General features: G+C 43.7%; 1 protein-coding gene across 2 annotated transcripts; it reads right to left on the reverse strand.

Annotated features, from left to right (window-relative positions):
- Positions 1-447: 447 nt before the first annotated feature.
- LOC146712673 (uncharacterized) lies at positions 448-14,115 on the reverse strand. Of its 2 annotated transcripts, XM_085452111.1 has the most exons (8): positions 13,937-14,115; positions 11,848-12,204; positions 11,654-11,749; positions 10,946-11,269; positions 9,880-10,212; positions 1,923-2,252; positions 1,416-1,751; positions 448-1,350 (listed from the first exon to the last, which is right to left on the reverse strand). In XM_085452111.1, the coding sequence occupies exons 1-8, from the start codon at positions 13,971-13,973 to the stop codon at positions 1,259-1,261; spliced, it is 1,905 nt and encodes a 634-aa protein (XP_085308237.1). In that variant the 5' UTR covers positions 13,974-14,115; the 3' UTR covers positions 448-1,258. The 2 variants fall into 2 exon arrangements, with proteins under 2 accessions (XP_085308237.1, XP_085308236.1); XM_085452110.1 differs by having other exon boundaries at positions 448-1,751.
- Positions 14,116-14,641: the final 526 nt, after the last annotated feature.

The following is a 14,641-nucleotide window of genomic DNA, read 5'->3' on the forward strand; positions in this document are numbered from 1 at the left end:
CATGCTTTTTCTTCAGCAATGGCACCATGGATGGTGACCTACATGCCATGCCTTCTTGAAACAATTGTACCTGCTGATTCCAGGTTTTTCTGTAGCACCTTGGCTCTTCAACGACTCTTCTGATCATTATTATATATGGTGAAATGATGTTCTTTCCACCTCTGCATTAAGAACCCAACAGTGCTCACTAGAACCTCCAGTAGTTTAGAACCAATACCTTCAGTATGTTTTGCAACAATACGGTTGTGAAGGTTTTGAGACGGCTCACTGGTTTACCCATCATGAGATGTTTCTTTTGTGACACTTTGGTAATGACACAGATCTTTATAGGTCATCAGTTGGGACTGAACCTGCTAATATTAATTTGTAATAACTGTCAGGATGGCTTTCAATTATTGATAAATTTCATTTGCCATGAATCGTGATTTCCTATGTCTCATTGCACCTTCCTTTTCTTCCTTTTGTTTTTCTCTGTTATTTCTCATTATCACACGTTAACCCCTGACCTGAACTTTCAAAGGTGAGTGATAAAACATTAATTGAATTACAATATTATCCAAAGAACAGAAGTAAACACAAAATGCAGTTTCTAAATAAATGTGTTTATTATTAAGGGGAAAAAACCCAAACCTAGATGAACATGTCAGAAAAAGCTATTGCCCCTGAATTTAATAAATAACTGCAACCAAGCATTTGTAACAACCTGCAATAAATCTTTAACAGCACTGTGGAGGATTTTCAGCCCACTCACTGTTGCAGAATTGTTGTAATTTAGCCACATTGCTGGGTTTTCAAGCATGAACCACCTTTTTAAGGTCATGTCACAGCATATAAATCAGATTCAGGTAAGAACTTTGACTTATTTGGGTGTTTTGCATAATTATCCGGCTGCAGAAACCAAGTGCGCTTCAGGTCAGATGAGAACGGATGGCCAGATAGTCTCCTAAAGAATTGTTTCTTTAAGACGGCCGAATTCATGGTTCCATTTAGGGAGGCAAGTCTTGCAGGTCCCGAGGCAGCAAAACAGCCTCAGACTATCAGACTATCACCACCATATTTTACTGTTGGTATGAGCTTCCTTTTCTGAAATGCAGTGTGTAATGACACACACTCATCAGTCCAGGGTTTTTTTCCCCCAACAGTCTTGGAACTCTGCCACGCAGGCTGGTGTGCTCCAGTCCCTTTCTTAAAGTGTAGTCATGAGAAAGGGACTTTAATTTTAACTTGAACTAAAAGCTGATCCTAAACTAAGCACAGATCAAACTGATTGATCAGCCATCAGAGGAGTTGGATCAATGGAGCTGCTTCTGTTCCTGATGTCCCCTGTTTGATCCTGGACCTGAACTCTCCCTGCAGAGACAAGACAGTCAGACAGGGACAGACAACAAGAGACAAACTTATATTTTCATACTGACCTTTGACCTTTAATAGCACCGTGGTCTCTCTTGAAATGCATTTTTCTTTGCTGCAGACATTACAGATGTATTCTCCACTGTCTCTCTCTGTGGGCTGTTTCAGGGTCAGACTGAGGTCTCCAGTTTTCAGCAGGTCTTCATTCATCTCCGTTCGGTCTCTGTAATCCTGGTGCTGTTTGTGAGGCTGGTCAGAGCCGTTCTTATACATGTGAACCAACACTGATGGTACAGGGTCAATGCGTTTCCACACCACTGTAGCATCTTCAGGCAGGTTTTGTGTGGTTTTGAAGGGCAGCTGGACAGACTCCGCCCCCTCCTCCACCTCCAGCAGACAGTCTGAGAGGACAACAAACACAACATGAGCTGTACAGACAGCAGTGAATCTAGAAAACACCTTATTAAGCTTCTTTATAGATGCTGCAGTCTGATATTTACATTTAATTATTGTTATTGTCATTTTATAAACAAATACACTGTAAGAAATATTTCATAGGTATTTGCACTGACTCATCACTCTCAGCAGAACTGTTTTCTTTCTCTTGATCCCTTTCCCCTCAACTCTGCAGATGTACTTTCCAGTGTCTCTGTCTGTGGGGAGTTTCAGGGTCAGACTGAGGTCTCCAGTTTTCAGTGAGTCGTCTGTCATTTCGTTTCGCTCTCTGTAAAACTGGTCTCGTGCGTCAGGCTGGTCAGAGCCGGCGTGATATTTGTGAACAGTCATCGGTGGTTCAGGTTCATAGCGCCACCACTCCACTTCAGCATCTCCAGGCAGGTTTTCTGTGGTTGTGAAGGGCAGCTGGACAGACTCCGCCCCCTCCTCCACCTCCACCTGACAGACTGAGAGGACAACGAACACAACATGACACAGCAGCAGTTTTATTCAATGATTCCAAAGAGAACTTTAATATTCAATTTTAAGTGTTACACCCCGGCCTAGGCAACCGGGGTGCACACAAACACAGCTGGGGCAAATTAGACCTGACGAGACAAGGAAACGTAAACTGAACACACTAAGATAACACAGACTTTCAAAGTAAAACAGGAAATACATGACAGTCACGGAAAAACAAAACACTGACAACACCGAATCGTAACATAAGCTCAAACTATGATATTTGTTTTTGCTTGTGTTGATTTCCTAAAGATGAAATATACTACACTCATTTAATTCAGGATTAATGTATTTTAATGGTTGTTCTTCATTTCTTTTGAATTGTTGCCTTCAGTCCACTTTAGTAGGATTTGAGTGGGACTGCTCACAAAGAAAGAATGAGTCTCTAATTTTTTATGGTAGTTTAATTTTAATAAAGGGAGACAAATTATCACCTCGCCTCTGTCGGTGCGCCCCAGGGTGGCTGTGGCTACACTGTAGCTGCTGTCACCAGTGTGTGACTGTGTGTGTGAATGGGTGACTGAGTGTAGTGTAAAGCGCTTTGGGGTCCTTAGAGACTGAGTAAAGCGCTATATAAATACAGGCCATTTACCATTTATTAACAAAAAATCCAAAAAAGAAAGATTACATAAAAAGTGTAAATTCATCTGTATATCATTGAATGAAACACATATTTGGACCCTTAAACTTACCCAAAACTACAATCTGTGTGTTCATGTAACACACAGATTGCGATCAATCAAATCAATGAAGTACAGATACTCCTGATCTCAACTCATTTTGGGTATAAAGTATCTATTGTATTGTATCAGTACAATCTATTTTGGTAACTAGTTACAAGAAAGTGGAGCATATAATGACAAGATGAAAGTAATGACTTTATTGGATCTTACACCAGTTTACCCAGAGCACTTCGCTCTCGCTCTGCAGGCCTACTTGTTGTTCCTAGAGTATTTAAAAGTAGAATGGGAGGCAGAGCCTTCAGTTTTCAGGCCCCTCTTCTGTGGAACCAGCTTCCAGTTTGGATTCGGGAGACAGACACTATCTCTACTTTTAAGATTAGGCTTAAAACTTTCCTTTGGTAGGCTGCCGGGGAGTCCCTAGAGTGTGACCAATTTGGTCCTGGAACTGAAGAAGCTTCTCGGATGAGAGGTGAAACGTCTTCAAGCAACTTAAAGAAGTCCAGACGTTTTTCCTTTCCACACTCCTTAGACTACGATGACCTGGATCACTGAGAAGCTTCACAGACAAGATCCAAACTACAACTCACATTTGATAAATGTCATCATTAATTCCACTTTTAAAAAGAACCTCTGCAACTTTGCTCTGCTTCACTTTAGCAGCATCAGGTAATGTTCATATGTCGATTCATGGTTTTCTACAGTTTTTGATCTACTGTAGAATATTTTTATGGTTATCTGCTATAAAACCCCAGACCAGGAAAATCTCCTTCATGTTTTTCTCTGTTTTATCCTTAGTTACTTTGACACAAAGGCATCAGCTGTGATGCTCACAATTCTGATGAAGTCTCACATGTATCGGTGCTGATAAATGATCAGAATTATAATATTTCTGACTGTCTGAGGCAAAATTGAATCAAATCGGGACTTCGTGAATCGGAATCAAAGGGATTATAGAAATCAGTGATGATACCCAGCCCTAGTGAGCAGCCTAGGCCTGACAGAGTGGATGTAGGTGTGGGTAATAAGGAAAGATTGATAACTTTTTTGTTAAGTTAAGGCCTGATCCATCTGAAGTTCATAGCCAGCTCTGACACGGAGCCATCTATCTCTGAATGCTGTAAAAGCAGCAGTGTATCCAGGAAACACATTATACGTGATAAATGCACTGCCCGAGTGTCAACAACAACAACAACAATCTTTATTTATAGAGCACATTTAAAAACCAACGGCATGCCAAAGTGCTTAACATAGAACAAATTAACACAAGTATAATCAGAGTCATAAAAATAAAAGTGTAGAATTATGTTCACAGGAAAAAGCCACCAATAGAAAAAATATAACTATAGCACATAGCTATAGCACAATATAACTATGCCATCAACACACAATGGGGATAAGACATACACAGCGCAAATAAAAAGCATGATAGTGTCAGGGTCCTGGGTCTGAGCAACCCAGGATCCCTGAGCAGTTATGAATTATATTATTATTATTATTATATGTATTTTGGTGTTGCTGCTGCTCTTCTCCATGCTTGTAGATGTGAGTGTGTGTGTGTATGTCTGCGGGTATGCTTGGAGGATGGAGCTCAGCCACCTGCAGGCCTGAGGGGTGTGGCCCTGCGGAAGGACTGGCCACACCCGAAGCCACACACCTGCTGCTGATCAGGCCTCGTCGGGGGAGCTACTTAGGAGAGAGTTGGAGCTCCCACCGACGCGGGATCATTTCCTTGAGACTCCATGTTAGTCATCCCGTTGAATTGAGTTAGTGTGTGTTAGTGTATGCCCGCGGTTATTTGTGTCCTGACGGCTGCGTCTATTGTTTCCCGCAGGAGGAGCGTGGAAGGCACGAAGAGCAGCGAGCACCGGGGGGTGCTGACATGGGAGCGGAGAGCACAGAGACATGGACTATTCACGCAGAGGCACGACACGGGAGAGAACACGGGGATTTATTGTTGTTTTTTCCCACTCTGTAAATAAACACACTGTTTATACATAGAGCACCGCGCCTGGGTCCTCCTTCCCCACTCCTTCCACGGTGTGCCATGCCATACCGTGACAGATAGGAAAATTAGTAAAATAAATCACTGCAGACAAGGCCAGCATTTAACCGGTAGAAAACGCAACATTAAACAAATACGTTTTAAGCCGTGATTTAAAAGATTGAATAGAGTCAGACGCCCGAATGCCAATCGGAAGGTTGTTCCACAACTCTGGTGCGGCCAGGGCAAACGCTCGATCACCTCTAGACTTCAGCTGAGATCTAGGCCGCACCAACAGTAACTGTGAGGATGATCTTAAAGCCCTAGCAGGAACATATAAGCTTAAGAGTTCCTTAAGATAGCTCGGTGCTGTGTTATTAGTGATTTTAAAAGTAAACAGCAGAATTTTAAATTGGATACGGTATTTCACAGGCAACCAGTGCAAATCAGCTAGGACGGGAGTAATGTGGGCAAACTTCTTAGTTTTGGTTAGAATGCCTGCAGCAGCATTTTGGACTGTCTGTAATCTATGGAGGAGGGCAGAGTGGAGTCCAAAATAGAGTGAATTGCAGTAATCCAGCCTCGAAGTTACAAAGGCATGGATGAGTTTTTCCAGGTCTTTATGCGGGTTATACTGCCTGGCCTTAGAAATAAGGCGGAGTTGGTAAAAACTGGATCTAACAACAGCAGACACTTGTCTATCAAGTTTAAATGAGCTGTCAAGTAACACGCCCAAATTCCTAACAGTGTCGGAAAAGGGGCTAGTGAGAAAACCAAAAGCATCACGAAGTTTGGCACGAAGGACGTCACTGCCAAAGACCACAATTTCAGTTTTCTTATCATTAAGGATAAGAGTATTTGCCAGGAGCCATTGCCTGACCTCACACATGCACTCTCGAAAACTATTCAAGGACAAAGCTAGGTCATCATTTAACTTAAAGTAGATCTGAAAGTCATCAGCATAATAATGAAAAGAGATGTGATATTTCTCAAAGATAGCGCTTAATGGAAGCATGTACAATGAGAACAGAGTAGGGCCTAACACAGATCCCTGAGGGACACCACAACAGACAGGTACAGCGGAGGAAGAGGAAGTGGCCAAGTGAACCGAGGAGAGCCGATTGGAGAAGTATGATTTAAACCAATCCAAGGCAACACCCTTGATGCCTACAGTGTGCTCAAGTCTCACCAATAGGATTTTATGATCAACCATATCGAAAGCCGACGATAAATCCAATAGCACTAGGACCGAGGAGCGTCCATTGTCAGCCATTAGTAGAAGGTCATTGAGAACTCGGAGCAGCGCTGACTCAGTGCTATGATGTGGTTTGATGGCCGATTGGAATTTATCATTAATGCTATTCTCATCCAGGTAGGCCTGGAGTTGAAGCAACACTATCTTCTCAAGAATTTTGGCCAAGAACGGAAGCTTGGAAATCGGCCTATAGTTCGCATAATCATTATAATCGAGGTTCCTTTTTTTAAGAACAGGCTGAATTATAGCATGTTTAAAGGCTGATGGTACGCAACCAAAGAGCAAAGAAGAGTTCAAAAGGGACAATATACTAGGTCCAATTGCACTGAAACAGTCCTTAACTATACAAGATGGAAGAACATCATATACGAGATTAGTATTGTTCAGTTGTTCAACCAGATGCTTAAGAGTAGGGAGTGAAACGGGTTCAAACTGATAGAAGGAAGAGGAACAGTCAGGGGTAAACGCAGGGCCTGTCATTAAAGGAAGAGCAGATTTAAGAGATGAGACTTTATCTAAAAAATAATTTAAAAATTGTTCGCAAAGAACCGTGGAGCACGGCAGCGGCATAGTGGGGCAGGGGTTGACCACAGAGTTAAAAATTTTAAATAAAATTCGAGGATTGTTACCATTGGTAGAGATCATTTTTGAAAGAAAAGCTGCTTTAGCCATTTTGGCAGCAGTTTGAAACTTCAAGCGACTAGTACGTAGGATGTCATAAGATGCCTGGAGTTTATCTTTCCTCCACCTCCTCTCAGACACGCACTCTCAGACACGCACGTCGTAGAGCGCGAACAGAGTCACTTAACCAACATTGTGAGTAAGTTCTGGGGCGCTTCATTTTAATAGGTGCCACAGTGTCGAGGATGAAGGAACATGTAGTTAACAGGGTATTGGTAAAATTCTCAACCATATGAGGGGTAAGACAATCTGATGTAATAGATGCAGAATACACAAAAGAAGCAGAGAATTTCACCACAGTATCAGCATTAACAGTACGCATAGGGCAAAGAGTAGCCTCAAGGTGTAATCCGGTATTACCTAGGTCAACATCGAAGATAACCGGGGAATGGTCAGAAAGACCAGTATTTCTAATATCCTTAATGCATATATCCACGCCATATGTAAAGACCAAATCAAGAGTATGGCCTTTAACATGGGTTGGTTCATTCACCCACTGAGTAAGATTGAAAGAGTCAGTCAATGCAAGAAAGTCGTTGACCAATTGGTCATCCATACAGCAGACATGTATATTAAAATCACCAGAAATAATAACAAAGCCATATTTAAAAAGAATGGATCCCAAAAAGTCAGCAAATTCAGAAATAAACATCTTGTGGTATTTAGGCGGACGATAGACCACAACACACAGAGTAGTCCGAGAGCCAGTCAACTCCAATAACTGAGCTTCAAAGCTAGAGTAGATGGGGGAGGATAGCAGCCGAGCTTCATGTTTGTTTTTAAAAACCGAGGCTAAGCCGCCACCTCTGCCAGTGAGCCTTGGTGAGCTAAAAAAAAAAAAACACAGTCAGGAGGGAGAAGCTCGGAGAAGGGGATGAACTCACCCGGGGAAGTCCACATCTCCGTCAGAAATAGAACGTCCAGTCCCGTGGTGAGGAAAAAGTCATTTAAAAGAAAAGCCTTATTCGAGAGAGACCTGACGTTAAATAAAGCCATCCGAGTCCGAGGAGCTAGGTCATTAGCGGTAGCACGTCGCAGAGTGCTGAGGTTGTTATGTTGGACACCGCGACCGAGCGACGTTATCCAGGATCGAGCAGGGAGGAGAGCCACTGGGCGGGCAGGGTAAGTTTGAAGGCCAGCAAGGCAAATCCAACGATGACTCAGCAGTCGGTTGAGTGTGAAGTGCACATGAGAGCATGAGGGTGGGAATGGATGTATCTGTGTGTGCCTGTATGTCCGTGTCTATATGTCAGGTTGGGTATCAGACGCCACCTCTCTGGGGACATCTCGGGCCCTCCAAGGTTTGGAGGCCTATCTCCACCCACCACCACTTCCCCTGCCGGTGGCGGACTCCCTCAGGTGTCGGTGCGTTGGTGGTTCTTTGTATCTGGGGGTGGGCGTCCGGGTACACACCGGCTCACTCCTTGGTGGCCGCTTATTGGGGCTCGCTCGGGCCACTTCGGAGGTGGGGTGCCCCCGGCCTCTCGGCCTGGGGCTCGGTCACTCAGGCACAGCTGGCTGCCGGCGGAGCTCACGGGCGCATCACTGCAACTCCCCCTGGCTTCTGCTCCGCGGCTGCTGAGTGAGCCCTCATCTGGGACTCTCCTCAGCTCTTACTGGGACAGTGGCGCGGCTGCCCCTCTGTGGGTCTTCCTTGGTCTCTTGTGTTCTGGGGGCCTCTGGATGTCTGGAGTTTTGATCTCCTCCATACCTGCTTGATACCATAAAGGACAGGGCTGTGGCTCCCCACACTCCCTAGCAGATCATTACATGGAGGAACCTTTGGAATACAAGCATGCTGATCCACACAGGTATGCACACAGGTGTACACATGGGTATTCACAGACGCGGACTACAGCTTTCTTGGCTGCTGCCTCAAAGCACACTGTGCGCTGTCTATCTTGCGTGCTGCACAATATCGTTTATTATTTAGTAACTATTGATATCTACTGCTAGCTAGTTTATTGTGATGGTGCTTTTTTTTTCTTATTATGTTGCTCTTTGTTGTTTGCTGTCTCCTCTGTTTTTTTTTTCTCCATACAGGTGACCCAGGAGTTTTGTTTTTTTTGTTTGTTTGTTTTTTTCTCTCTTCCCCCCCTTCTCACCGTCTCTTCTCCCCTTTGGTTTTCTTTCTTTCTTTCTCTCCCTCTCTTTCTTTCGTTCTTTCCCCCTGTCCTATCCCACAGTCATGTCTGTCCCGTTTGTAGCAACTGAAAATAAAATAAATTCATAATTATAATAAAGGTCAATCAAATGGACCAATATGGCAAGGCCATGATGATCCACTTGGTAAAATAAATCCGCTTGGCATCTTTCTTGGCCTCAAGACAACAATTCTGATGGCTATAGATCCAAACGGGACACAAAAAAAAAAAAAAAAAAAAAAAAAAAAAAGGAATAGTGGACGAGACGTGAAAGCTCACGGCTTGTAGAAGGGTAATCCGTAGCCATGGCTCTAAGATAAGCCTTGAAGCGGACGCGAGCACCACTCCTTCTACCCCGTTTCCTGAAGCGTTTCCTACGCAGTGGGGAGAGTGTCCCCTCTCCCCACTGCCTTTCAACAGCATGCAACAGCAAACAGGTCGTCAGAGGAGCCGAGATGATGATTGTGTTGATTGTGGTTGTGATGATGTGTTAATACACTAATACACCTCTCTGAATGTAATAATTAGTCATTAATAACCTCTGCCTCTCTACCACAGCACGTGTGTTTATCAGCCATCGTTTTGTTGGAATGGGTCAGAAATGGCCGCCCCAGTCCTGGTTCTGACGGAGGTTTCTTCCTGTTAAAAGGGATTTTTTCCTCCCACTATCACCAAAGCACTTACCCATAGTGGGCTCATATGATTGTTGGGTTTTTCTCTGTTTTCTCTGTATTATTGAAGGAACTACCTTATAATATAAAGTGCCTTGACGCAATTGTTGTTGTGATTTGGTGCTGTATAAATAACTGACTTAAATTCATTTCTGACCTTTGACTCGAAGCCTCACTTCTCTCTTCAGCAGGATGTTTCCCTCGCTGCTGTAGGCGGTGCAGGTGTAGACTTCGTTGTCTCTGTCTGTGGGGTATCTCAGGGTCAGACTGAGGTCTCCAGTTTTCAGCAGGTCTTCATTCATCTTCGTTCGGTCTCTGTAAAAGTGGTCTTGTTCTTCAAGCTGGTCAGAGCCGTTCTCATTCACGTGGACCTTTGTGGTCCGGATGTAAATGCAGGTCCACTCCACTTTACTGCCTTTAAGCAGGTGAAGTTTGGTTTTGCAGGGCAGCTGTACAGACTCGACCCCCTGCTCCACCTCCACCAGGGGGACTGAAAGGAGAAAAAATACCACAATGAGCTGAACACAACATCATCAGCACTGAGAACATTTTGTTTGGATGAAGTGAAACATCTGCACTGAAAACATGTTTGACTGGCTGCAGCCTGGGATTTGTCCTGTTGCTCCACTGAGCAGACACAGTGTTATCTTTGGTGTCCTAAATCAATTATGGGAAGAAATTTATCATCTGTCTTTATCTTCACTTCCTACACCCAAACTGGAAACGTTAATAGACCATAATGGGAGCTTGCCTACTTAATATTTCTTTTGAATTTTCTCTCTACATGTAGATTATTATGAACTTTTGTTAAATAAGCTATTATTCTGGGCTATGCAGGCCCAGACAAAGCCTGCAGCATTTTAATGAGGTTGTTTTAGTGTGGAATAGAAGAAATAGAAGAAGCTCGTGTGAGTTTCCCACAAAAACATCTGATCCTCAAAATCCTGGTGCTTTCAGGCTGACATTGACTCAAAAACATTATCATTATAATATTTTCATTCTAAATCATTTCATAAATTTCTCTTAAACTCCTCAATTTCTCGGACTTGTGTCACATCTTTAGTTTGAGCTGATAAAAAAGTAATGGTTGAAAAACCTAACTTAATAGATCTTACTGTAGCTCACTCATCAAGTCCTGTTCACCTCAGGGACAGATTATCAGTGTGGTCACCAAGCTCTTTAATTCATGACTCACATCTTCATCTTCTGTCTTCAGCACTCACCTCTGACGTAGAGCTTCACTTGTTTCTTCTTTAGGATGTTTTCCCCCCTGTAGACGGTGCAGGTGTAGGTGAGTGCGTCTCTGTTTGTCGGGTATGTCAGGGTCAGGCTGAGGTCCACAGCTATCCGCAGGTTTTTCCTCATCATTGTTCGATTTCTGTAAAACCAGTGCTGTTTTTCAAGCTGGTCAGAACCGTTTTTAAACATGTGCACTATCCTGTTGGAGCTGTCAGTCCACTCTACAGTTACATCTTCATGTCGGTAAACTGTGGTTATAAAGGGCAGCTGAACAGACTCCACCCCCGAATCCACATCCACCTGTGGGACTGTGAAGTAAGAACAACAAATAATGATTTGTACACGCAGTCTGTCAAAGCTCCCATGTTTGACATGTAAAGTGTGTGAAGGGAGCAAAGAGTAATTCAATTAGTATTCTAGACAAATAGCTGCCGTTTGTCCTCAGGAAGGCTCCTAAATGAGAGAGAGGAGCCTGTTTTGCAAAATGCGCTGGAGGATTCCTTAAGAACATGAAACATGGGGATGCACTGGTTTGTGTTTTATTGAAAGAAAGGAGACAATTAAAACAACCTATTAACATAACTAATAGATTAAGAAGAAGATAAAAACACTACAAGTCAAGTAAAACAAATCTGAGGTTTAGGGATGATTCAGATTATTCACAATGCAAACACGTCACACACACAACATACCTTCCTTAAAATAGCCTCTGAAGTGAACTCCAACACCCACGATGACAGCTGCAACTACAGCCAGGACACCCAGAGCCACTGGGACACTGATGGGAACTTATAACACAATGAAAACATGAACATTACATGATGTTAACATAAAATGATTAACACTCTGTGACACTACATGTGATTTTGAATCTCTTTGCACTGACCTCCACCTTTGACCCGCTGAACCTGCAGTTCCACTCTTGACTGACCCAGTTCTACTCCAAACTTACGGACGGTGCAGGTGTAGCTGCCGCTGTCAGACAGCTGAAGCTTTTTCAGAGTGAGACTGAGGTCTCCGGTTTCCAGAGCGTCAGGATTCATCGATGTTCGGCCGCTGAACTGCTCATTTTGGTTCTGGAGGTCATCGCCTTCTCGTCGACGCAGGTGCACTGTGGAGGGATTGAGGTCATAGCGACTCCACACAGCTGTGGATTCTTTTTCTTCAAAAGTGGGAAACTCACAGGGCAGGAGAACAAACTCCGCCCCCTCTAGTACCTCCACACCTGAGGCACACTGGGAAACTGAGGACACAGACATAGACAAAGACCTTATTGATCCCACATAAAAATAGAAAAAATAAATAATAAAAAGATTCAATGGTTACTATGTGCAGAAAAATACAACAAGATGTTTTATGTGCACATAAAGTGCAGGCAGTGATAGTTATACACACATATTTCTAAACAGTGTTTATCCTGTTTATAATGTTACAGCCTGGCTTCTGTCGGGATGAAGGACCTGTGATAGCGCTCCGTCCACAGTCTCCGTCCACAGTCTCCGTCCACAGTCTCCTTCCACAGTCTCCATCCACAGTCTCCTTCCACAGTCTCCGTCCACAGTCTCCTTCCACAGTCTCCGTCCACTGTCTCCTTCCACAGTCTCCATCCACAGTCTCCATCCACTGTCTCCTTCCACAGTCTCCATCCACAGTCTCCGTCCACTGTCTCCTTCCACAGTCTCCATCCACAGTCTCCGTCCACAGTCTCCGTCCACTGTCTCCGTCCACAGTCTCCATCCACAGTCTCCATCCACAGTCTCCGTCCACTGTCTCCTTCCACAGTCTCCATCCACAGTCTCCGTCCACAGTCTCCGTCCACTGTCTCCATCCACAGTCTCCATCCACAGTCTCCGTCCACTGTCTCCGTCCACAGTCTCCTTCCACAGTCTCCATCCACAGTCTCCGTCCACTGTCTCCTTCCACAGTCTCCATCCACAGTCTCCGTCCACTGTCTCCGTCCACAGTCTCCATCCACAGTCTCCGTCCACTGTCTCCGTCCACAGTCTCCATCCACAGTCTCCATCCACAGTCTCATGCAGGGATGAGAGATGTTGTGCATAATAGCCCACCCACCTCCTTTATGGGGTCTAGGGGACTGTCCAGGACAGAGCTGGCCCTCTTCACCAGGCTATTTAGCCGTTACCTGCCCCTCTCTCTGCTGCCGCCTCCACAGCAGAGCTCTGGATAAAAGATTGCAGACATCCTCAGTAATGTCCTGCAGACTTCAGCCTGTCAGCACAGTCGACTTTGGTCCTGGTGCCGAGTTTGAGTGTTTTCTGAGCAGTCCAGGTTATCGTTAAGGTGAACACCCAGCAGCTTGTACGTGGTGACCACCTCCATGCCCAAACTTTGGATGAGGTGTGGTTTGCTCGGGAGGTTGACCACCACCTGCTCCGTCTGATCATTTGCCTCAGATACACATCCAAGCATGGCTGTATCAACGGATTCAGTTTATCTGCCCACCAGTGACAGATGTGGATTCTTCATGCTCAAAGACTATTTCCAAGACGTTTCTCCTGTCTATAATAATGCCGTGTGTGTGTGTGTGTGTGTGTTTACCTTTGCTGTTTTTATATTTTGTCTGTCATCTCTCCCCCTTGCCTGTGATATTTTACCCACTGACTGTCTTACTGTTCAGAACTCAGGCCTGGATTACAGCTGGACTTCAGTTTCAGTGTGTTTGTGTTTGAGTCCCGTCATTGTTTTAAAAGAAATGAGAGGACTACAGTTCAGTTTTTTCTCATTTACATACTTCTTATGGTAAAAGTCTGGTGCAAACATACACTTGGTCCTAAAACAAAAAACAATTCTCTCTTTTGGCTTTAACTATGCGAGAATAACCTGCGGCATTTGAGAACTTATCTTCCTGATCAACATGCACAAACCTGTCTGACTGTTTCTGTAAGCAAAACCAGTGTGTGTGTGCTTGTGTAAATATGTGTGTGTGTCATAAGTCTAAAGGAAACTTTTCTTACCGTACAGGAGGATCACAAACAAATCCAAAATCTTCATGTTGCTATACAGAGAGTAGACATCTACAAAGTTAATCTTCAACCTGAACCGACTAAGAGATTAAATAATCCTGCCAAGAAGCCAAAGGTGTTTTCTGGCTGCTCTCCATGTCACACAGCACACCTGTGGATTGTTTTCATTCAGGAAGAGGAAACACTTCTTTAAAAGCAGGAGGAGGAGGAGTGTTCACAAAAGCCTCAGCCAGTAAAGAAGAAACTGTTAGAATGAAAGAAGCATTCATTAGAGTAAAAACCTAAATAACCTATTTGCACATTTAAAAACTTCCTGCTTCAAATCTGTGATTTTAATCTGTTATGCATAACTTTAATCATGACACTTTTTCAACATGAAACACTAAAATTAAATGTTTCCAGTTTTGGATCTGTTGATTCCCACTCTCTTTTAACTATTTCCCCACCATCTAAGTGCATCTAAGCACAGCTGGGATTGATCTTTATTTTCACTTCTCTTTAAATGTAACTTTTAATCATAAATATTATAGGATAGATTTAAATTCTAGTTACAAAACTGAAGAAAACAGCAAAAACAACAACAAAAACTCTACTGCCATTCACATGTAATACCTGTACAGCCCACCAGAGGGAGTGATACTCAAATCAAACACAGCAAAGGCTGATGGTGACCAGTGGGAGTTCATTCAGTAACAG

This window comes from Copadichromis virginalis, linkage group LG3 (assembly GCF_057382275.1).
Source record: "Copadichromis virginalis isolate Kocher_CV1m ecotype Utaka linkage group LG3, C_Virginalis_male_GT1.1, whole genome shotgun sequence".
Classification (NCBI taxonomy): domain Eukaryota; kingdom Metazoa; phylum Chordata; class Actinopteri; order Cichliformes; family Cichlidae; genus Copadichromis; species Copadichromis virginalis.